This window comes from Oncorhynchus mykiss, chromosome 7 (assembly GCF_013265735.2).
Source record: "Oncorhynchus mykiss isolate Arlee chromosome 7, USDA_OmykA_1.1, whole genome shotgun sequence".
Taxonomy (NCBI): Eukaryota; Metazoa; Chordata; class Actinopteri; order Salmoniformes; family Salmonidae; genus Oncorhynchus; species Oncorhynchus mykiss.
This window is the reverse complement of record NC_048571.1, coordinates 12,368,994-12,394,311: the sequence shown is the minus strand read 5'-3', so window position 1 is coordinate 12,394,311 and position 25,318 is coordinate 12,368,994. Positions and strand designations below refer to the sequence as shown.

Sequence of the window (25,318 nt, the reverse complement as noted above, 5' to 3'; positions counted from 1 at the left end):
ACTGTTGTAATGGGCCCAGTCACTCACCATACAAGCTGTAGTCAAACTGTTGTAATGGGCCCAGTCACTCACCATACAAGCTGTAGTCAAACTGTTGTAATGGGCCCAGTCACTCACCATACAAGCTGTAGTCATACTGTTGTAATGGGCCCAGTCACTCACCATACAAGCTGTAGTCAAACTGTTGTAATGGGCCCAGTCACTTAACATACAAGCTGTAGTCAAACTGTTGTAATGGGCCCAGTCACTTAACATACAAGCTGTAGTCAAACTGTTGTAATGGGCCCAGTCAATCACCATAGAAGCTGTAATCAAACTGTTGTAATGGGCCCAGTCACTCACCATACAAGCTGTAGTCATACTGTTGTAATGGGCCCAGTCACTCACCATACAAGCTGTAGTCAAACTGTTGTAATGGGCCCAGTCACTCACCATACAAGCTGTAGTCAAACTGTTGTAATGGGCCCAGTCACTTAACATACAAGCTGTAGTCAAACTGTTGTAATGGGCCCAGTCAATCACCATAGAAGCTGTAGTCAAACTGTTGTAATGGGCCCAGTCACTCAACATACAAGCTTTAGTCAAACTGTTGTAATGGGCCCAGTCACTTAACATACAAGCTGTAGTCATACTGTTGTAATGGGCCCAGTCATTCAACATACAAGCTGTAGTCATACTGTTGTAATGGGCCCAGTCACTTAACATACAAGCTGTAGTCAAACTGTTGTAATGGGCCCAGTCACTCAACATACAAGCTGTAGTCAAACTGTTGTAATGGGCCCAGTCCATCACCATAGAAGCTGTAGTCAAACTGTTGTAATGGGCCCAGTCACTCAACATACAAGCTGTAGTCAAACTGTTGTAATGGGCCCAGTCACTTAACATACAAGCTGTAGTCAAACTGTTGTAATGGGCCCAGTCTCTCACCATACAAGCTGTAGTCAAACTGTTGAAATGGGCCCAGTCTCTCACCATACAAGCTGTAGTCAAACTGTTGTAATGGGCCCAGTCTCTCAACATACAAGCTGTAGTCAAACTGTTGTAATGGGCCCAGTCACTCAACATACAAGCTGTAGTCAAACTGTTGTAATGGGCCCAGTCACTTACCAGGGGGAGAGAGCATGGGGCTGGGGAAGGGGGGCTGGTAATGGGGGGCTGGGGGCTGGGGCTGACAGACACTGATAGGGGAGGCCATTACCATAGCATATGCAGTGATAGCAATGACTATATGTCTAGTTATTTATGTAGGCCTACATAGCTTTTCCTGCAGTCAAATGACCTAGTGGCCTCCTGGCTGGAATGTTTTTCATATCTTTCATAATTTCAGAATTAATAAACTCGTGTTTCTATGTATAACAGTTTTGTTATATTTCAGTCTTCTGTGATGTATATAAAGTGTAATATTGGGATGCAAACTCAAGATGTAATACATTTCATCTCTATATCTGACATGGTACAGGTGTCTTCTTGTTTTAAGCCCATAACCATGTGTGTGAGGTGTATACTTTTGTTTCAAAGCAGATTTGTTTAAGACTACCAAGAATCACTCTGTGTGACTCTGATTTTCACTGCAGTGAAAGGTTAAATGCTTCACCAATTGTTTATAAGCAGAGTTTGAGCTCAGCAATTATCAACTGCCCTTCCAGAATGTACATTTAAACATCTATGTCTATGACACATCATACATCGTCTGTGTTTACGGATGATGAGCTAGTGTGCTTGATGCCGGGAGTCACTGTCTTGGCAGGTGGGGTGTCCTCTGTGGAGATTAAACAGAGGATCTCTAGGAAGCTGATTGATCAGTCACAGAGCAGTGCTGCTCAGTGCTTCTGTCTATCTTTAGCTCCTGTAGGGTCTGTGAATGGAGGGCCAAGACTTATCTGACTGGCTGTCATCAAAACCTGTGGTATTTTTAGGGGCGGCTAGCAGCGGCAGGGCAGCAGCTGCACAAGCATTTAACGGTTGTTCATCTCCCTCCCCCTTTCTCTCTCTCTCCCTCTCTCCCTGACATTGACACGCCTTAGGCCCGGGTGACGCAAACCAGCAGGCAGTCAGAGTGGATTGTGTGGTCCCTGTACCGGAGCTCCAGACCCCCACCAGTTCCAGAAGCCACAGCCACCTCACTGGATGGACAGATACAGCAACAGAACGAGCCTTGAGAGCTGTGGATCTGTTTGATGCTGTTTGAGGATTGCACTTGATCAAGACACTCATTTAGCTTTTATTCAGTCAGGACATCTTGAGAGACATTATTGTCTTAGTGATAGAGCAGGACTGCAGCAGACCACTGAGAACGGGAAATATATCCCTACCGGACAGAGCAGACGGCGGCCATCCAGACGGCGGCCACTCTGAACCAGACTAACACCAGGGTCAAGTGTCATTCCAATCAAAGGGGTCCAAGTCTTCTTGAACCCTGGGAGGAGATTCTGAAGAGTGGCTTTAATTTCTGGGCTATATTGTCAATGTGGAACAGAGGAAGTGTCACTCTAGAATCACTGGTAAGTTTCTGATTATCATAGTTTGTACGATTGTATCATTATTTAAGCGACGCGGATTGTGTATCATTTCACCTCACCTATGAGAGGGAAGAGGAAATGCAGCAACTCTTGGAGAACACTGGAAGTCGATAAAAGAGCTTCTTTATCAACAGGATCTTTGCCCCCATGGTAACCAAATAGATAACTGGGTCAATGACATGATCCAGTAGAATGTACTGTATGACAGCCTTTTGGAGGGAATATACTGCAGCACCTAGACACATTGGCTGGAGTATCAAATGCCATGTGTTCACGTGTAAGAGAGAGAGAGAGTTATCTCTGGATTGGGAAATAGCCCCTGCATGCCAGAGCTGCTATATACAAACTATAGGATCATCAACTGCACCACAATGCATTTGGAAAGCTATAGTTGAACCTGATAGGTGGTTACTAGTATAGCAACAATGACAGCAAGTATTAGGCATTTCTAGAGTTCCCTTTTCCTGATCCCAATCCCTGTGGGCATTCAGATTGTGACTGTCTCTCAGGTAAGGTAGCACATCAACAGTAATCCAAAAATCCCAGGAGGTATCATATTTTCCCTTTAGTGTAAAGTAACTCTTATGTTGGAGAGTAAAGGCGTACATACTGTATGTTACTGTGTGGATTTTCTGTTATCAAGTCCTCCAGGCAGGGTCTTTATTTGGACAGACTACTTGAAATACTCCTCTGGCTGAGCTACAGCACCAGCTGGGAGGGCTGTGGTCTGTTTGGTTCTGACTGAGACTCTACTTTACTGTCAATTCAAACCTCCACTTTACTCTCAGATACATTATCATGGGTTGTTTTACTGGGTCAACACCACTAGACTGAGGAGAAAGCACTGTCTGTCATGCCCTGACCTTAGAGAGCCGTTTTATTTCTCTATTTGGTTAGGTCAGGGTGTGATTTGGGTGGGCATTCTGTTTTCTATTTCTTTGTTTTTGGCCAAGTGTGGTTCCTAATCAGAGGCAGCTGTCTATCGTTGTCTCTGATTGGGAATCATACTTAGGCAGCCTTTTTCCCACCTAAGGTTGTGGGTAATTATTTATTTTCTGTGTGTGTTTGTGTGAGCCACGGTTGCGTCACGTTCGGTTTCTGTTTATCTGTTTTTTTTATGAAAGTTTCACTTTATAAAATATGTAGAATTACATGCACGCTGTGCCTTGGCTTATTTATGACATGGAGTTTGAAGACAGTGAATGTGAGAATTACCCACCACAAAAAGACCAAGCAGCGTGTCAACTTGGAGGACGAGCTGGACCAGGGAGGAGATTATGGCAGGGGACAAGACCCGGTCATGGAAGTCTGAGATGCAGCTCCCCCAAATAATTTTTTGGGGGGGAGCACATGGGGAGATTGGCAGAGTCAGGGTTTAGACCTGAGCCAACTCCCGTGCTTACCTCGGGGAGCATGTAACCGGTCAGGCACCGGTCAGGCACCGTGTATGCGGTGATGCGCACTGTGTCTCCAGTGAGCATTCACAGGCCGGTGCGCTCTGTGCCAGCTCCCCGCATTTGCTGGGTGGAAGTGGGCATCCAGCCAGGACGGGTTGTGCCAGCTCTACGCTCGAGACTTCCAGTGCGCCTCCACGGCCCAGTGTATCCAGTGTCTGCTCCACGCACCAGGCTTCCAGTGCATCTCCCCAGTCCGGTGAGACCTGTTCCAGTTCCACGTACCAGGCCTCCAGTATGTCTCCCCAGTCTGGTAAGCCCTGTGGCAGCTCCACGCACCAGTCTTCCAGTACGTCTCCTCAGTCCAGTGAGACCTTTTCCGGATCCACGTACGAAGCCTCTAGTGATGATCCATGGCACGAAGCCTCCAGTGATGATCCATGGCCCGGAGCCTGTAGTGATGATCCATGGCATGAAGCCTCCAGTGATGATCCATGGCCCGGGGCCTGTAGTGATGATCCATGGCATGAAGCCTCCAGTGATGATCCATGGCCCGGAGCCTGTAGTGATGATCCATGGCACGAACCCTCCAATGATGATCCATGGCCCGGAGCCTGTAGTGATGATCCATGGCACGAAGCCTCCAATGATGATCCATGGCCCGGAGCCTGTAGTGATGATCCATAGCACGAAGCCTCCAGTGATAATCCATGGCATGAAGCCTCCAGTGATGATCCATGGCCTGCAGTGAAAATCGAGGGCACGGAGCCTCCAGCGACGGTCCCTAGTCCGGAGCCTCCAGCGACGGTCCCCAGTCCGGAGCCCCCAGCGACTGTCCCCAGTCCGGAGCCTCCAGCGACGGTCCCCAGTCCAGAGCCTCCAGTGACGGTCCCCAGTCCGGAGCCTGTAGCGATGGTCCCCAGTCCGGAGCCTGCAGCGACGGTCTGCAGTCCGGAGCCTCCAGCGGTGGCTTGCAGTTCAGAGCCTCCAGCGGGGGTTCCCAATCCAGAGCCTCCGGCGATGAACCATGGTCCGGTTCCTCCGGCAACGATCCACGGTCCGGAGTCTCCGGCAACGATCCACTGTCCAGTTCCACGGAAGTGGAGGGATCAGCGTGCGGAGCGGGGACTACGTCCCGAACCGGAGCGGCCACCTAGGATAGATGCCTCCCGGACCCTCCCCTATAGAGTCAGGTTTTGCGGCCGGAGTCCGCACCTTTGGGGGCTGTACTGTCACGCCCTGACCTTAGAGAGAAGTTTTATTTCTCTATTTGGTTAGGTCAGGGTGTGATTTGGGTGGGGATTCTATGTTTTCTATTTCTTTGTTTTTGGCCAAGTCTGGTCACCAATCAGAGGCTGCTGTCAATCGTTGTCTCTGATTGTGAATCATACTTAAGCAGCCTTTTTCCCACCTAAGGTTGTGGGTAATTATTTATTTTCTGTGTGTGTTTGTGTGAGCCACGGTTGCATCACTTTCGGTTTCTGTTTACCAGTTTTTTCGTGAGAGTTTCACTTTATTAAAATATGTGGAATTACATGCACACTGTGCCTTGGCTCATCTATGACATGGAGTTTGAAGACAGTGAATGTGACACTGTCCTTCAGCTTGGGGCTGTATTCAATGTCCTTCTGTTATCACAAAGCAGTGTCCACTATTTGCAGAACATTCAGAGTGAAAGGCTGTAGTACTTATTCCAAGACAAAGCTGATGGGCTGTATATAAGGCATTATATACTGGGTGGTTCAAGCCCTGAATGCTGATTGGTTGACAGCCGTGGTATATCAGACTATAAGGTCCACGGGTATGACAAAACATGTATTTTTATTGCTCTAATTACGTTGGTAACCAGTTTATAATAGCAATAAGGCACCTCAGGGGTTTGTGAAATATGGCCAGTATACCACAGCTAAGGGCTGTGTCCAGGCACTCCGTGTTGCGTTGTGCGGAAGAACAGCCCTTAGCCGTGTTATATTAGCCATATACCACACCCCCTCGGGCCTTATTGCTAAATTATGTATAAAAGACATCACTAGATACTGTGTGAGGGTTATGTGGTAACTGTATTATTAATGTACTACGACTCATATCTTCTCTCTGCAGTTTGATATGCGGTAGAGACGACCGTGTGACACAATCTACAAGAGACTTCTACTACGGACTCCATTTGTTTTGCCCATCAGAGTGAGAAGAAGGGACTGAGACAGACGCAGGAAGCCAACATGGACATATTCGGTGGTGCCCCCCGTGTACTGGGCTACTCGCGCCCCGTGGCGGCACAGTGTGGCACGGGCGCCGTCCTGCAATGCAAGATTGGCGGCGACCCTCGTCCCGAGGTGGTCTGGGAGAAGAAGAATGTACAGATCCTGTCAGAGGGACGCTACAGGCTGTCGGAGGAGGGCCAGGCCTACTTCCTACACATCACTGGGGTCAGGCTGGAGGACGCAGGCCAGTATATCTGCAAGGCCAGTAACACCGTGGGTGAGACGTGTGCCCCTGCCACACTGAAGGTGGAGGGGAACAGTCAGGAGCGGGAAGGGGTACAGAAACAGGTCAATGGGGTGCAGCAAACCAGGCTGGAGAATGGAGAGTTAGGGGGGCAACGGAATGGGGAGTTTAGAAGGAAACAGAACAGGGAGTATGGAGGGCAACAGAACCAGAATGGGGAATATAGACAGCAAGAGAACAGGGAGTATGGAGGGCAACAGAATGGAGAGGTAGAGCAGAGGAATGGAGAGGTAGACCAACAGAGCGGAGCGGTAGACCAACAGAGCGGAGAGGTAGAGAAGGAAAATGGAGAGGAGAGTGAGCGGGAGAAAAATAAGCAGTGCTATGAAGGGGAGCCCCTGCTGTCAGACGACAGACCTCACTTCCTCATCAAGCCCCTCTCCCTGAGGGTGGACCGGGGCGAGGACGCAGCCTTCTCCTGTAAGCTGTCGGGCAACCCTCTGCCCCAGGTGGTGTGGGAGAAGGACGGGAAGACGCTGAGCGACATCTTCGAGAGCGCCCACTTCAACGTCAGCAGCCAGGACGGAGGCTGGTACCAGCTGAAGATCTTCCGGACGCGGATGCCCGACGGGGGTGTCTACACCTGCAGAGCCCATAACAATCAAGGAGGGGCGCTGGCGGGCGCAGTGCTGCTTGTGGAGCTCGTCCCGGAACGGCAGGAGAGCGGGGCGTCCACGTCAAATGGGCACAGCAACGGGCAGACATCACCTCATGGTATGAGGCACAGGATGGGAAGACACGGTTTGTCGAGACAGCCGGACGAGCCCAATCTGAACTCTGCCAATGTGAAGAAATTTGCGGTGTCGGAGGGGAAACATGCTAAGTTCCGCTGCTTCGTGACAGGGAAACCTAAGCCTGAGATCATCTGGAAGAAGGACGGAGCGCCCCTAGAGGCTGGGAGGCGTCACCTTCTGTTTGAGGACAGAGAGGGTTACTACACGCTCAAAGTGATGTACTGTAAACATCAGGACACAGGGCTGTACGTGTGTGCTGCGTCCAACGCTCTGGGACACACCCTCAGCTCTGTTTACCTGACTGTCAAAGGTAGGGCTTTAGCAGTGTTTCAGGACTTCTCTTTTCTTTTCTTTCTTACAGATGTAGGATCTTTATTTGAGCCAGTTTGCTACAGCAGGAAAATAATCCTGCAGTAACAGGACATGTTAATTATTATGTGGATTATAATTAATGGACATTTTTGTAGGGGATGACCCATTTTTCACAAGGAAAAATCAAGTCTTGAATTTCAAAGTGGAAATTACAAATTTCAGAAGCCTTTTTAAACCTCAAATACACTACAAGTTTTTAATTTCCTGCATTGCTGGAAAGTTCTCCTGCAACAGGGTGGTCAAATTGGGGCGGCAGGTAGCCTAGTGGTTAGAGCTTTGGGCCAGTAACTGAAAGGTTGCTAGAGCGATTCCCTGAGCTGACAAGGTAAAAATCTGTCGTTCTGCCCCTGAACAAGGCAGTTAACCCACTGTTACAAGGCCGTCATTGTAAATAAGAATTTGTTCTTAACTGACTTGCCTAGTTAAATGAAGGTTAAAGAAATTAAGATCCTACATCTGTACCATCATTCTTTCCTTAATTAATTCCTTCGCCATGATGATCAACAATCAGGTTTGATTGAGACAATGAAAGCACCTGTCTAATTTGATCATCATTTTGAAGGAATAACATTGTGGCAAACCCTCATGCTAGTCAGGAACATACTGTTCCTGACTAGCATGAGTACGTACCGTATGTTCCTGACTAGCATGAGTACGTACCGTATGTTCCTGACTAGCATGAGTACGTACTGTATGTTCCTGACTAGCATGAGTACGTACTGTATGTTCCTGACTAGCATGAGTACGTACCGTATGTTCCTGACTAGCATGAGTACGTACCGTATGTTCCTGACTAGCATGAGTACGTACTGTATGTTCCTGACTAGCATGAGTACATACTGTATGTTCCTGACCAGCATGAGTACGTACTGTATGTTCCTGACTAGCATGAGTACGTACTGTATGTTCCTGACTAGCATGAGTACGTACTGTATGTTCCTGACTAGCATGAGTACGTACTGTATGTTCCTGACTAGCATGAGTATGTACCGTATGTTCCTGACTAGCATGAGTACGTACTGTATGTTCCTGACTAGCATGAGTACGTACTGTATGTTCCTGACTAGCATGAGTACGTACTGTATGTTCCTGACTAGCATGAGTACGTACCGTATGTTCCTGACTAGCATGAGTACGTACCGTATGTTCCTGACTAGCAGAGTACGTACTGTATGTTCCTGACCAGCATGAGTACGCACTGTATGTTCCTGACTAGCATGAGTACGTACTGTATGTTCCTGACTAGCATGAGTACGTACCGTATGTTCCTGACTAGCATGAGTACGTACTGTATGTTCCTGACCAGCATGAGTACGTACCGTATGTTCCTGACTAGCATGAGTACGTACTGTATGTTCCTGACTAGCATGAGTACGTACTGTACGTTCCTGACCAGCATGAGTACGTACTGTATGTTCCTGACTAGCATGAGTACGTACTGTATGTTCCTGACTAGCATGAGTATGTACCGTATGTTCCTGACTGACTAGCATGAGTACGTACTGTATGTTCCTGACTAGCATGAGTACGTACTGTATGTTCCTGACTAGCATGAGTACATACTGTATGTTCCTGACTAGCATGAGTACGTACCGTATGTTCCTGACTAGCATGAGTACGTACCGTATGTTCCTGACTAGCAGAGTACGTACTGTATGTTCCTGACCAGCATGAGTACGCACTGTATGTTCCTGACTAGCATGAGTACGTACTGTATGTTCCTGACTAGCATGAGTACGTACCGTATGTTCCTGACTAGCATGAGTACGTACTGTATGTTCCTGACCAGCATGAGTACGTACCGTATGTTCCTGACTAGCATGAGTACGTACTGTATGTTCCTGACTAGCATGAGTACGTACTGTACGTTCCTGACCAGCATCAGTACGTACTGTATGTTCCTGACTAGCATGAGTACATACTGTATGTTCCTGACTAGCATGAGTATGTACTGTATGTTCCTGACTAGCATGAGTACGTACTGTATGTTCCTGACTAGCATGAGTACGTACCGTATGTTCCTGACTAGCATGAGTACATACTGTATGTTCCTGACCAGCATGAGTACGTACTGTATGTTCCTGACCAGCATGAGTACATACTGTATGTTCCTGACCAGCATGAGTACATACTGTATGTTCCTGACTAGCATGAGTACGTACTGTATGTTCCTGACTAGCATGAGTACGTACTGTATGTTCCTGACCAGCATGAGTACGTACTGTATGTTCCTGACTAGCATGAGTACGTACTGTATGTTCCTGACTAGCATGAGGGTTTGCCACAATGTTACTTACATCATAGAAATGCCATAGAGAGAGATTTAGATCTTCAGCTGTTACAACTAATTGCTCTGTACAGAGTTCCGTAGATTGTGGACATGCATTGCTAAAAGATCCCAGTTGAGTCACCCTCGTAATTGGTAATTGTTTAGTCATCATTATAGGATAATCCCTGGGTGATCCAGCCATAGCACAGCACACTGAGTCAGCTGGCTACGTAAATTAAATGGTATCTGTCTCGTCTAGGCATCCACATCCCTAATCTACCAGGGAGCTATTGCCATAGAGTCTTGATAGGTGGAGATAAACATGGGTCTTCCTAACCCTACCTCCCTCTTCCTACCCTTACCTCCCCCTTAGTCTCTTCCCCCCTCCCCCTAGTTTCCCTTCTCCCCCTACCTCCCTACCTCCTGCACCCCCTGCCCACCCCAATGCTTCTGTGTGTCCCTACCTCCCCCCTAGTCTCTTCCCCCTTAGCTTCCCTTCTCCCCCTACCTCCTGCACCCCCTGCCCACCCCAATGCCTCTGTGTCCCTACCTCCCCCCAGTCTCTTTCCCCTAGCTTCCCTTCTTCCCCTCTCCCCCTAGCTTCCCTTCTCCCCCTACCTCCTGCATGTCTCCCCTGCCCACCACAATGCCTCTGTGTGTCCCTACCTCCCCCCAGTCTCTTTCCCCTAGCTTCCCTTCTTCCCCTCTCCCCCTAGCTTCCCTTCTCCCCCTACCTCCCTACCTCCTACACCCCCTGCCCACCCCAATGCTTCTGTGTGTCCCTACCTCCCCCTTAGTCTCTTCCCCCCTCCCCCTAGTTTCCCTTCTCCCCCTACCTCCCTACCTCCTGCACCCCCTGCCCACCCCAATGCTTCTGTGTGTCCCTACCTCCCCCCTAGTCTCTTCCCCCTTAGCTTCCCTTCTCCCCCTACCTCCTGCACCCCCTGCCCACCCCAATGCCTCTGTGTGTCCCTACCTCCCCCCAGTCTCTTTCCCCTAGCTTCCCTTCTTCCCCTCTCCCCCTAGCTTCCCTTCTCCCCCTACCTCCTGCATGTCTCCCCTGCCCACCCCAATGCCTCTGTGTGTCCCTACCTCCCCCCAGTCTCTTTCCCCTAGCTTCCCTTCTTCCCCTCTCCCCCTAGCTTCCCTTCTCCCCCTACCTCCTGCATGTCTCCCCTGCCCACCACAATGCCTCTGTGTGTCCCTACCTCCCCCCAGTCTCTTTCCCCTAGCTTCCCTTCTTCCCCTCTCCCCCTAGCTTCCCTTCTCCCCCTACCTCCTGCACCCCATGCCCACCACAATGCCTCTGTGTGTCCCTACCTCCCCCAGTCTCTTTCCCCTAGCTTCCCTTCTTCCCCTCTCCCCCTAGCTTCCCTTCTCTCCCTACCTCCTGCATGTCTCCCCTGCCCACCCCACTGCCTCTGTGTGTCCCTAACTCCCCCCAGTCTCTTCCCCCTAGCTTCCCTTCTTCCCCTCTCCCCCTAGCTTCCCTTCTCTCCCTACCTCCTGCATGTCTCCCCTGCCCACCCCACTGCCTCCGTGTGTCCCTATATTTAGAGACTGAATCATGAGCTGAGGTATGTGTCCTGTATGTGTCCTGAATACAGATTTTCTACTGTGTTGTTAACCATGTTAACCATGTTGACCATGGCCAAAGTCCACAGCAATGTCAATGGATTGGTAGAAATAACCCTAAAAGTTTACTTGAAATGTAGCTGAAATTACTGTTTGTTGAAATCCTGCAGTCAATCATACCATAAGTCATGAATTGTGCTCATGAAATGTGCTCACGAGCTCATGAAATGTTATACCTTGATCAAAACTCAACCAATGACTGAAATAACCTAAAATGTACATAAAGCACTGTAAAAACAACCTAAAATGTGGGTTAAGCACTGTAAAAACAACCTAAAATGTACATAAAGCACTGTAAAAACAACCTAAAATGTGCGTAAAGCACTGTAAAAACAACCTAGAATGTACCTAAAACATTGTAAAAACAACCTAAAATGTGCCTAAAGCACTGTAAAAACAACCTAAAATGTGCCTAAAGCACTGTAAAAACAACCTAAAATGTACCTAAAACATTGTAAAAACAACCTAAAATGTGCCTAAAGCACTGTAAAAACAACCTAGAATGTACATAAAGCACTGTAAAAACAACCTAAAATGTGCCTAAAGCACTGTAAAAACAACCTAAAATGTGCCTAAAGCACTGTAAAAACAACCTAAAATGTGCCTAAAGCACTGTAAAAACAACCTAAAATGTACATAAAGCACTGTAAAAACAACTAAAATGTGCCTAAAGCACTGTAAAAACAACCTAAAATGTGCCTAAAGCACTGTAAAAACAACCTAAAATGTACATAAAGCACTGTAAAAACAACCTAAAATGTATCTAAAACACTGTAAAAACAACCTAAAATGTACCTAAAACATTGTAAAAACAACCTAAAATGTGCCTAAAACACTGTAAAAACAACCTAAAATGTGCCTAAAACACTGTAAAAACAACCTCAAATGTACATAAAGCACTGTAAAAACAACCTAAAATGTGCCTAAAGCACTGTAAAAACAACATAAAATGTGCCTAAAGCACTGTAAAAACAACATAAATTGTGCCTAAAACACTGTAAAAACAACCTAAAATGTACATAAAGCACTGTAAAAACAACCTAAATTGTGCCTAAAACACTGTAAAAACAACCTAAAATGTACATAAAACATTGTAAAAACAACCTAAAATGTGGGTTAAGCACTGTAAAAACAACCTATAATGTGCCTAAAGCACTGTAAAAACAACATAAAATGTGCCTAAAGCACTGTAAAAACAACCTAAAATGTACATAAAGCACTGTAAAAACAACCTAAAATGTACATAAAGCACTGTAAAAACAACCTAAAATGTGCCTAAAACACTGTAAAAAACAACCTAAAATGTGGGTTAAGCACTGTAAAAACAACCTAAAATGTGCCTAAAGCACTGTAAAAACAACCTAAAATGTGGGTTAAGCACTGTAAAAACAACCTAAAATGTGCCTAAAGCACTGTAAAAACAACCTAAAATGTGCCTAAAGCACTGTAAAAACAACCTAAAATGTGGGTTAAGCACTGTAAAAACAACCTAAAATGTGCCTAAAGCACTGTAAAAACAACCTAAAATGTGGGTTAAGCACTGTAAAAACAACCTAAAATGTGCCTAAAGCACTGTAAAAACAACCTAAAATGTGCCTAAAGCACTGTAAAAACAACCTAAAATGTACATAAAGCACTGTAAAAACAACCTAAAATGTGGGTTAAGCACTGTAAAAACAACCTAAAATGTGCCTAAAGCACTGTAAAAACAACCTAAAATGTGCCTAAAGCACTGTAAAAACAACCTAAAATGTGCCTAAAGCACTGTAAAAACAACCTAAAATGTACCTAAAACACTGTAAAAACAACCTAAAATGTGGGTTAAGCACTGTAAAAACAACCTAAAATGTGCCTAAAGCACTGTAAAAACAACATAAAATGTGCCTAAAGCACTGTAAAAACAACATAAATTGTGCCTAAAACACTGTAAAAACAACCTAAAATGTGCCTAAAACACTGTAAAAACAACCTAAAATGTGCCTAAAACACTGTAAAAACAACCTCAAATGTACATAAAGCACTGTAAAAACAACCTAAAATGTGCCTAAAGCACTGTAAAAACAACATAAAATGTGCCTAAAGCACTGTAAAAACAACATAAATTGTGCCTAAAACACTGTAAAAACAACCTAAAATGTACATAAAGCACTGTAAAAACAACCTAAATTGTGCCTAAAACACTGTAAAAACAACCTAAAATGTACATAAAACATTGTAAAAACAACCTAAAATGTGGGTTAAGCACTGTAAAAACAACCTATAATGTGCCTAAAGCACTGTAAAAACAACATAAAATGTGCCTAAAGCACTGTAAAAACAACCTAAAATGTACATAAAGCACTGTAAAAACAACCTAAAATGTACATAAAGCACTGTAAAAACAACCTAAAATGTACATAAAGCACTGTAAAAACAACCTAAAATGTGCCTAAAACACTGTAAAAAACAACCTAAAATGTGGGTTAAGCACTGTAAAAACAACCTAAAATGTGCCTAAAGCACTGTAAAAACAACCTAAAATGTGGGTTAAGCACTGTAAAAACAACCTAAAATGTGCCTAAAGCACTGTAAAAACAACCTAAAATGTGCCTAAAGCACTGTAAAAACAACCTAAAATGTGGGTTAAGCACTGTAAAAACAACCTAAAATGTGCCTAAAGCACTGTAAAAACAACCTAAAATGTGGGTTAAGCACTGTAAAAACAACCTAAAATGTGCCTAAAGCACTGTAAAAACAACCTAAAATGTGCCTAAAGCACTGTAAAAACAACCTAAAATGTACATAAAGCACTGTAAAAACAACCTAAAATGTGGGTTAAGCACTGTAAAAACAACCTAAAATGTGCCTAAAGCACTGTAAAAACAACCTAAAATGTGCCTAAAGCACTGTAAAAACAACCTAAAATGTGCCTAAAGCACTGTAAAAACAACCTAAAATGTACCTAAAACACTGTAAAAACAACCTAAAATGTGGGTTAAGCACTGTAAAAACAACCTACAATGTACATAAAGCACTGTAAAAACAACCTAAAATGTGGGTTAAGCACTGTAAAAACAACCTAAAATGTGCCTAAAGCACTGTAAAAACAACCTAAAATGTACATAAAGCACTGTAAAAACAACCTAAAATGTGCCTAAAGCACTGTAAAAACAACCTAAAATGTGCCTAAAGCACTGTAAAAACAACCTAAAATGTGCCTAAAGCACTGTAAAAACAACCTAAAATGTGCCTAAAGCACTGTAAAAACAACCTAAAATGTGCCTAAAGCACTGTAAAAACAACCTAAAATGTGCCTAAAGCACTGTAAAAACAACCTAAAATGTGCCTAAAGCACTGTAAAAACAACCTAAAATGTACATAAAGCATTGTAAAAACAACCTAAAATGTACCTAAAGCATTGTAAAAACAACCTATAATGTGCCTAAAGCACTGTAAAAACAACCTATAATGTATCTAAAACACTGTAAAAACAACCTAAAATGTATCTAAAACACTGTAAAAACAACCTAAAATGTACCTAAAACACTGTAAAAACAACCTAAAATGTACCTAAAACATTGTAAAAACAACCTAAAATGTGCCTAAAACACTGTAAAAACAACCTAAAATGTATCTAAAACACTGTAAAAACAACCTAAAATGTATCTAAAACACTGTAAAAACAACCTAAAATGTATCTAAAACACTGTAAAAACAACCTAAAATGTATCTAAAACACTGTAAAAACAACCTAAAATGTATCTAAAACACTGTAAAAACAACCTAAAATGTATCTAAAACACTGTAAAAACAACCTAAAATGTATCTAAAACACTGTAAAAACAACCTAAAATGTACCTAAAACATTGTAAAAACAACCTAAAATGTGCCTAAAACACTGTAAAAACAACCTAAATTGTGCCTAAAACACTGTAAAAACAACCTAAAATGTACATAAAACACTGTAAAAACAACCTAAAATGTGGGTTAAGCACTGTAAAAACAACCTATAATGTGCCTAAAGCACTGTAAAAACAACATAAAATGTGCCTAAAGCACTGTAAAAACAACCTAAAATGTGCCTAAAGCACTGTAAAAACAACATAAAATGTGCCTAAAGCACTGTAAAAACAACCTATAATGTGCCTAAAGCACTGTAAAAACAACCTAAAATGTGCCTAAAGCACTGAAAAAATACTAGACATAGCGCATACAATCCACAACTACCTCCCTTTCCACCCGTGTGCAGCTCCAGCGGTGCGGTTCAGGCGGTCTCTGCAAGACGTGGAGGTGAGAGAGAGAGGCATGGCCGTGTTGGAGTGTGAGGTACCTAATGAGGGCATCCCTACTGCCTGGTACCTGGAGGACCAGAGACTGCAGCCAGGTGGTAAATACGGCATAGAGCAGAACGGAACCAGGCGCAGGCTCACTATCCGAGATGTGGGAGCGGACGACGATGGGGTCTATCTCTGTGAGATGCCTGATGGAGGGAAGAGTATCGCTGAGCTGGCCGTCAAAGGTAGGTAGACGTCTTATAGTATGGAAGAAGAATGGCAGTGTATCATTCACTCATTTAATACAGTCTAAAAAATACATCTTTGAGCATCAGAACTATTGACAAAAATCATTTTGTATGTTTTTTTATGTTTTTAAATTATTTTCTATAAACCCAATGATTTTCCTCCCGAATATACAGCCATACAGTACATGACCCTCAACTCTCTTTCTTACCCACAGGCACAATTGTTAAAAAACTTTCTCGAAAACTAGACGTGTTGGAGGGGGAGAACGCAGTGTTCTGTGTGGAGGTAGAGGAGGAGAACATGGATGTCCACTGGTTCAAAGATGGCCTGAAGCTACGCGAGAACCACCAGACTATCCTCAAGTCCTTTGGTAAAACCCACATGCTGGTGTTCGTCAACGTCTGCCACGGGGACACTGGGGTCGTGACCTTCGTTGTGGGAAGATCCAAGACCTCGTCCCGGCTCAGAGTCAAAGGTAAGGAGGATGTTGACCAAAGTGACCCTTGGCCTCTTACTTAGGGACTTTCCAAATCAAATCAAAGTTTAATCGTCAAGTACACAGTTAACTTTTTGGGGATTTACCCATGTAGATCCGAAAGGGCTAGAACGGGTAAGGTGAAAACTCCAGCTATACTGTGCAACATTTCCTAATGTAGCTGCTAGAGACTAACAAACGTACGACAGGCTACAAGCATTATGGCAACCGTTGCTCACCTACTATGTACCTTTCCCCCTGTTTCGGTTTTCTCCACAGCTGCCAGACACAGCCCTCCCATCTGTCCAGTGGGGGTGGAGATGGATGTGGACAGGCCCAACAGCGTGCTCCTCTCCTGGGAGCCGGCCCCCACCAGCCAAACCACCACGCGCTCCGTCTATGTCCTGGAGAGACAGGGAGTGGGATCACAGGAGTGGCTGAGGTGTGCGACCTCCGACACGGCGACCTCCGCAGAGGTCATGGGCGATAGCGTGCCGTGCGAGGGCGATTACCGCTTCCGTGTCTGCTGCATCAATAAGTATGGTCGTAGTGGACACGTGGAGTTCCCTAAAGTCGTCCATCTTGGTGAGTGCTGAATTGGAGAGAAACCATGTTGATGTGATCAGGGATGAAAGGCTGTCATGCACTATGGTATTTGTGTACCCTGCAGCTATGGAAATGTATTTGATGTCACTAGTTTTGAACTCTCACCTCTCAGTGCCAGGTCCCAAGATCAGGACCCCTCTCCAGGGCTGTGAGGTGACGGAGGGGGAGGACGCCCTATTCTCCATCGATCTGTCAGTGATGGTGACGGGCACCTGGTTCCTGAACAGCACCCAGCTACAGGATAGCCAACACTACTCTATCCAACAGGCCAAGACACAGCACTCCCTGGTAATCCACAGCACCAAGGTGGAAGACCACGAGGCAGAGGTCACCTTCATCGCCAACGGAGTCAGAGACTCAGCGGTTCTCAAGGTTCAAGGTAGGTGTTGGAGAACGGTGGAGTGTAAAGAGAAATAACATGATAATGGCGTCAAGCTAGACAATCTGTATTGAGGAGGCCTTATAACAAGGACTGTTTTAACATTTACATTAGGCTTGTTTGTACTGTAATGATATGCAATTGCATGATATTAGAATACTGAATACTGCTTGTACATATTTTTTGGTAATGATTCCATTCCAGCTGCGGTGGTGAAGTTCAGCCCAATGTCAGAGTCAGACAGTAACAAGAGGGTGGAGACTGGTGACCCTGTGGTCCTGTACTGTGAGGTGTCCCACCCCTCAGCCAGCGTGGGCTGGTTCAAGGATGGGGTGGAGCTACAGGTGACAGATGGCCTCAACATCCAATCAGAAGGCAACATGAGGAGGATCGTTATCCAATCGGCTGAGTTCACCGACTCTGGCGTATACACATGCAAGACGATGGGTGATGTCATCAAATTCAACGTGGAGGTTGAAGGTGAGTTGCTGTATGTCACGTTTGGTCGTCATGGAGATCATTGGGGCGGCAGGGTAGCCTAGTGGTTAGAGCGTTGGACTAGTAACCGCAAGGTTGCAAGTTCAAACCCCCGAGCTGACAAGGTACAAATCTGTCGTTCTGCCCCTGAACAGGCAGCCCCTGAACCCACTGTTCCTAGGCCGTCATTGAAAATAAGAATTTGTTCTTAACTGACTTGCCTAGTTAAATAAAGGAAAATAAAATTAACATGCACTCTCAACCAGAAATGTTCAACTTTCTATACTGGAGGTTTTTCAGAAGTTTGAGCATCTCTTTGAATTCACAATTTCACATGAATTTCTTCAACCATCAGCCATGATGTCATACTGATTCACGCTGACGATCACCCAAGCTAACTGAGCATCCCATATCTGCCACCTTAACCAATCACCCATAACACCCCTAGCTGTGGGAGCCATGTTCTCCCACCTCCCTGAAGAGGAGAGGACCAAGGCCGCTGAGGCTGGCGAGCCCATCGTTCTCCACTGTGACTTATCAGACCTATATACCCAGGTCTACTGGTACAAAGATGGTGAGCAGATCTTCAACCTGCCTGGTGTAGACTTTCAGAAGGATGGGCATACAAGGACGCTGATTATCCAATCGCCTGACTTCTCCCACTCAGGCGTTTACACGTGTCGGACAGCTGATGATGTCAGTGTGTTTCAGGTGGAGGTCAAAGGTGAACAACGGAGATCGTTGTTCTGTGTTTTCTCTGAGGGAATCCTAATACTGTGTTGTACTTCCTCTGTGCCGGCAAGTCATATTCTGTTGTTGTTGTTGTTGTTATTGACAGGATTCTCTTGGTCCTGTAACCCAGTGTGATGGCTTCTGTTCTGAAAGTCTTCTCTAACCTGTTTTTCACCCCCATTTCTTTCCTCTCACTCACTGTCCTGATCTTTCTGATATGTATCTGAACAAACCTCTGGAAGAGCATGCTTAGTTTGATCACACTGTAACAAAACACTCCACTACTCACTCCAACCCCTCCAACCCAGCAAGCCTCCTCCTCCAAACCACAACCAAACGCTAACTCTAACCATGATCATCCAACCTCCCGCTCCCCCTCTCTCCCTCCCCCACCAGGTCCCCCTGTGCAGTTCAGTGAGGTCCCGGAGGAGGAGCTCCAGAAGTCTGCCATGGAGCTGGATCCTGTGGTGCTCACCTGTGAGGTTTCCAGAGAGGACGCCAACGCTACCTGGTACACAGCTAACATACACACCGCTAGGAAACGTAAACTGGATGTCATTATCCTTTATGATTTGGAGTCATTTCTGCTTAGAATATCGTTAATTTAGTGGGATCTGATCATGTTCCGACTGTAAAAAATATAAGTAGGCTTATTATGAAGTTTCAACAATTGCAAGAGCCGTGTTGGCCAGTTGGGTTCAGGCTTTTGTTCCAGCCAAACACCCTCACACCCGATTCAACTAATCAACAATACTGAAGGTTCATTGTCCTGTCCGTCATGACCTTCCTCCAGGTATAAGGATGGGGTTGAGGTCCAGGCCAGTGATAACATCACTATTCAAACAGAGGGCACCATGAGGAGAATGATCATCCGTTGTGCTGAGACCTCAGACGCAGGAACCTACAGCTGTCAGTCAGGAGACAACAGCCTCTCATTCACTGTCAACATCAAAGGTATGTACTGTACACTAGCCCTACATGTCATGTAACAGGTGAAGTTGACTCCATTGTGTTGAGCAAAGATGAGACTTTGATGATGATGCAAACATCAATTATCCTATCCTGGTGGTAGAATATGCTCATTCATATTCTCCTTTTCCCTTGTTGAAACTAAGAGCCTCCAGTGATGATCGTGGAGCCCAAGGAGGACGTGATTATGGAGGGTCATATCTCTGAGCAGATGGTCCTGCAGTGTGAGCTGTCCCGCTCCAGTGGTGAGGTCCACTGGTTTAAGGACGGCCTTCAGGTCCTGGAGACGGAGAACATCCAGCTGACGTCCGAGGGACCGTACAGGAGGCTGACCGTCCTCTGCGGCTCGGCAGAAGATTCCGGAGAGTACGTCTGCGACACGGATGGAGACTCTGTGTTCTTCCAGGTCACCATCACAGGTAAGATACTCCAAGGTTCCATACCTGGTTCATTTGTTGTGAGTGGTAGTGTAATCGTTTTAAATGTTTTGGGGTCTCCTACCAAACCAATCCCCCTTATCAGAAGACAACTAATTAATTTACCTTTTTTACACTATTACACAATTTAATCTTATGTCAGACTATTTCATATCCAAACTTCTATTTAAATATATATTTTTTTTTTAATCGCTTCCTTTTAAATGCAAGTTGTTCTCCCTTTCTCAGAGCTTCCGGTGCGAATCGTCTCCCCCACTGAGTCTGAGCTGGAGCTGACCAGCCTGACCTCTGAGAGGCTGGAGCTCAGCTGCGAGATCTCCCAGCCTGATGCCCAGGTACGCTGGTACCGAGATGGGCTGGAGGTGGAGGAGAGTGCCTCTCTCATCCTGGAGGTCCAGGGAGCCCACAGGACACTGGTCATCCCCACGACCACTGTGGAGGACACAGGAGAGTATGTGTGTGACACAGAGGATGACTCGGTCACATGGCTGGTCACTATTACAGGTATGTGGTCAGTGAGCTAACTCTGTTCAGCGTAAGAGGTTTAGTTATGCCAGGGTTAAGTATTTCAATCTTTGATTTTGTATTTTTCAACTATGTGAGATGAATGGACATACATAATATAATTAATATAACTGTTCACTATGATTTCAAAAAAATAAGTTCGATTTTAGGTATCTTATTTATGTTGTTTTGATGTATTGCTTTCTGCTGTCTGCTAATTTCCCATATTGCAATATTCTGTTCAAAGAATAGAAATGAACCATCATATAAATCCCCTCTTCTCAGAGCCTCCTGTGAAGCTGGCCCGCTCTGAAACCATGTCTGACGTAATGGACTGTTTCTCTGGAGACCCCATCGTCCTGGAGATCGAGGTGTCGCGGTTCAACGCTGAGGTGATCTGGATGAAGGATGGAGGAGAGGTGGAGGAGAGCAGTGATGTCACCATCACTGAGGATGGACTCATCCGCCGCCTCACCATCCGCACGCCCGTCCCAGGCGACTCTGGGAAATACACCTGTCTTGCCTCAGATGACCTCATCGACTTCCAGGTCAAGGTGTCAGGTAAGAGATGGTTTGAGTTGAATGGTACTTTGTTTTCACACAATTCCATTTGAATTCAATCAGGAGATTATAAAAATACTAATGCAAAAACTGAAAAATATATATACAGTGCCTTGCGAAAGTATTCGGCCCCCTTGAACTTTGCGACGTTTTGACACATTTCAGGCTTCAAACATAAAGATATAAAACTGTATTTTTTTGTGAAGAATCAACAACAAGTGGGACACAATCATGAAATGGAACGACATTTATTGGATATTTCAAACTTTTTTAACAAATCAAAAACTGAAAAATTGGGCGTGCAAAATTATTCAGCCCCTTTACTTTCAGTGCAGCAAACTCTCTCCAGAAGTTCAGTGAGGATCTCTGAATGATCCAATGTTGACCTAAATGACTAATGATGATAAATACAATCCGCCTGTGTGTAATCAAGTCTCCGTATAAATGCACCTGCACTGTGATAGTCTCAGAGGTCCGTTAAAAGCGCAGAGAGCATCATGAAGAACAAGGAACACACCAGGCAGGTCCGAGATACTGTTGTGAAGAAGTTTAAAGCCGGATTTGGATACAAAAAGATTTCCCAAGCTTTAAACATCCCAAGGAGCACTGTGCAAGCGATAATATTGAAATGGAAGGAGTATCAGACCACTGCAAATCTACCAAGACCTGGCCGTCCCTCTAAACTTTCAGCTCATACAAGGAGAAGACTGATCAGAGATGCAGCCAAGAGGCCCATGATCACTCTGGATGAACTGCAGAGATCTACAGCTGAGGTGGGAGACTCTGTGCATAGGACAACAATCAGTCGTATATTGCACAAATCTGGCCTTTATGGAAGAGTGGCAAGAAGAAAGCCATTTCTTAAAGATATCCATAAAAAGTGTTGTTTAAAGTTTGCCACAAGCCACCTGGGAGACACACCAAACATGTGGAAGAAGGTGCTCTGGTCAGATGAAACCAAAATTGAACTTTTTGGCAACAATGCAAGACGTTATGTTTGGCGTAAAAGCAACACAGCTCATCACCCTGAACACACCATCCCCACTGTCAAACATGGTGGTGGCAGCATCATGGTTTGGGTCTGCTTTTCTTCAGCAGGGACAGGGAAGATGGTTAAAATTGATGGGAAGGTGGATGGAGCCAAATACAGGACCATTCTGGAAGAGAACCTGATGGAGTCTGCAAAAGACCTGAGACTGGGACGGAGATTTGTCTTCCAACAAGACAATGATCCAAAACATAAAGCAAAATCTACAATGGAATGGTTCAAAAATAAACATATCCAGGTGTTAGAATGGCCAAGTCAAAGTCCAGACCTGAATCCAATCGAGAATCTGTGGAAAGAACTGAAAACTGCTGTTCACAAATGCTCTCCATCCAACCTCACTGAGCTCGAGCAGTTTTGCAAGGAGGAATGGGAAAAAATGTCAGTCTCTCGATGTGCAAAACTGATAGAGACATACCCCAAGCGACTTACAGCTGTAATTGCAGCAAAAGGTGGCACTACAAAGTATTAACTTAAGGGGGCTGAATAATTTTGCACGCCCAATTTTTCAGTTTTTGATTTGTTAAAAAAGTTTGAAATATCCAATAAATGTCGTTCCACTTCATGATTGTGTCCCACTTGTTGTTGATTCTTCACAAAAAAATACAGTTTTATATCTTTATGTTTGAAGCCTGAAATGTGGCAAAAGGTCGCAAAGTTCAAGGGGGCCGAATACTTTCGCAAGGCACTGTAAGTGAGGATTTCATGTCCTAAATTGACTGAATTCAAATGGAATTGACTCTCCAAATGTGAACATTCTCCCTCCAGAGCCCCCCGTGAAGATTGTGAATAGGTCAGAAGTCAAGACAGAGGTCAAGTCCCTGCCCTCTGATGACATCGAGTTGGAGTGTGAACTCTCCAGGGCCAATGCCGTCGCTAAGTGGTACAAAGATGGCCGCCGGTTAAACAAGGACGAGAGGTTCTATGAGGAGGAAGAAGGGGCGTTCCGCTCCCTGGTGATCCTTAACGCTGAGCTGGAAGATTGCGGAGACTACTTCCTTGATGCCGGAGATGACAACATCACCTTCCATGTCACTGTGCAAGGTAAAGAATCACCTAATCACAAATCAAGTCCTATCTGCTATCCACTAAACCTTAGCCCCTACCACCTACCCCATACCTCTACCCCTCATCCCCTACCCCTTACCCCTACGTACTTGTAGAGATCTTAGAGGATTGGATAGGTGTAAAACTAAGGACTATGGTGAAAATAATTCCTCCTAGCCTTTCAGAGTGCAAGGTGGAGCTGTTAACATATTGATAATATCTATGAAAACTGCATCTGATTTAAATCAACAAAAAAACGTAAGTCTCTTCCTCCTTCTCCAGAGCCTCCAGTGACCATCCTGGGGAACTCTGAGGACGCAGACTACCAGGAGATGGTTGCCGGGGACGACCTGATCCTGGCCTGTGAGGTGTCCCGGGCCAATGCCCCTGTCCAGTGGTACTGTAACGACAGACAGCTGACTAGCGATGACCGGACCTACATCGAGAGCTACGGCACGCTGAGGAAACTCATCCTCTCTGACATCCTGCCCTCCGACTCTGGGAAGTACATGTGTGATGCTATCGATGACAAGATGGTCACCATGGTGAAGATCCAAGGTAATCAGCTGGGCTATATGGACAAAAGGGTGTTTACAGTCTTACAGATGTAGGAACTTAATTTGAGCCAGTTCGCTACAGCAGGAAAATAATCCTGTAGAAACAGGAAATGTGAATTATGTGGATTATAATTAATATATTTTTTTTTGTAGGAGTTGATACATTTTTCGTTGGTGTAAATTAAGTCTGACATTTTAAAGTGGAAATTACACACTTTAGAAAACCTTTTGTGCAGGAAAATTCTCAATCAACAAAAGAGTGATCAAATTAAGTCGAAACGAGACCGTCTACAGTGGAATGAACTTTAACTTTAAAATGTATACTATATACTATAGGGTGTGAGCCTTTCCTTTTACACCTCATTCTTTATTCTCTCTTACTCTCTCTCCCAGACTCCCCTGTCACCTTCGTAGACAAACAGGCAGTGAACATCATCACGGGTTATGAGGCAGAGAGCGTGACGCTGATGGGGGTCGTGTCTAAGGAGAACGCTCCCGTTCGCTGGCTCAAGGACTGGACGCCCGTCATAGGGGACCGCTTCCACACGGGGGTCGAAGGAGCCACCCGGTTCCTTACCATTGACCCGCTGAGACGGTCGGACAGCGGAGAGTACACAGTAGACGCCAACACAGACGAGATGCATTTCAGTCTGCTAGTCAAAGGTTTTTAACTTCCATGTTCCCATTCTGTCTTTATCTAATTATATAGTAGCTGTAGATCAGGGAGCACTGTGTTTCTTTAACCAACCGAGGTTAATATGATGCTATAAGCCAAATCCCAATAAGAAAAGGTGACAGAAAAATGCTGTTGTGAATGACTATGAATGGTGTTTCAGAGGGCGATAGAAGGTATCACCAATCTTAACAGCTCTCTCTCACTTGTGGTCTCAGAGATGAGGGTGAAGTTTGCCAAGCCGCTCCACGACACCGTGGCCCATGCGGACGGCATGGTGACCATACGCTGTGAGGTGTGTAAGCCCAAGGCGGACGTCCAGTGGCTGAAGGACGGCGTGGAGATCGTCCCCAGCCGGAGGTTCACCATCCGGGCCGACGGCGTAGAACGCAGCCTGACCATCCACAGGCTGACCAGGGAGGACACGGGGGAGTACGCCTGCGAGTCCAAGGACGACCGCACCGCCGCCAGGCTCAGAGTTGAGAGTAAGTAGTACAGCCCTCAAAATGGGTGCAGGATTTGGTTCCAGCCCAGAATTAATACCCCTGATTAAATTAATCAACAAACCTTCGAGCCCTTCATTAGTTTTTCTTTCCTTCTCTCCCTTTCCCCTCGTCCCCCCCAGTGCCCCGCGTGGTAGAGTTCTTGACAGAGCTCCACAACACCATGGTGTTAGAGGGAGAGGACGCCACCTTCAAGTGCGTGGTGTCGCCAGAGGACGTGCAGCTGGTGTGGGGGATGGACGGCGAGCTCGTCGTCATGGGTGACCATTTCCAGGCAACGCAGAACGGCCTGTGTCACACCCTGGTGATCAAGAGCTGTCAGATCCTGGACTCCTCTAAGATCACAGTGGAGGCTGAGGGGAACGTGTCTAAGGCCACCCTCAAAGTACAGGGTGAGACTACAGCTGATCTGGGTCAAATTTA

General features: G+C 45.5%; 1 protein-coding gene across 2 annotated transcripts in view; it reads left to right on the top strand.

Annotated features, from left to right (window-relative positions):
- The first annotated feature begins 2,011 nt into the window (after positions 1-2,011).
- LOC110528827 (obscurin-like protein 1) overlaps positions 2,012-25,318 on the top strand; it is a 28,198-nt gene continuing 4,891 nt past the window's right edge. The window contains exons 1-17 of one of the 2 annotated variants that reach the window (XR_002474307.2): positions 2,012-2,501; positions 6,014-7,462; positions 15,657-15,926; positions 16,145-16,405; positions 16,685-16,990; positions 17,124-17,390; positions 17,595-17,870; positions 18,996-19,110; positions 19,393-19,553; positions 19,715-19,987; positions 20,234-20,509; positions 20,795-21,070; positions 22,884-23,159; positions 23,445-23,720; positions 24,113-24,382; positions 24,611-24,877; positions 25,018-25,287. Coding sequence is in view for 1 of the 2 variants with exons in the window: in XM_021610959.2 (XP_021466634.2) it covers positions 6,133-7,462; positions 15,657-15,926; positions 16,145-16,405; positions 16,685-16,990; positions 17,124-17,390; positions 17,595-17,870; positions 18,996-19,110; positions 19,393-19,553; positions 19,715-19,987; positions 20,234-20,509; positions 20,795-21,070; positions 22,884-23,159; positions 23,445-23,720; positions 24,113-24,382; positions 24,611-24,877; positions 25,018-25,287 (5,170 nt within the window). In the remaining variant the exon portion in view is untranslated. The remainder of the gene's footprint in view (positions 2,502-6,013; positions 7,463-15,656; positions 15,927-16,144; positions 16,406-16,684; positions 16,991-17,123; positions 17,391-17,594; positions 17,871-18,995; positions 19,111-19,392; positions 19,554-19,714; positions 19,988-20,233; positions 20,510-20,794; positions 21,071-22,883; positions 23,160-23,444; positions 23,721-24,112; positions 24,383-24,610; positions 24,878-25,017; positions 25,288-25,318) is intronic. The other variant, XM_021610959.2, reaches the window with a different exon arrangement.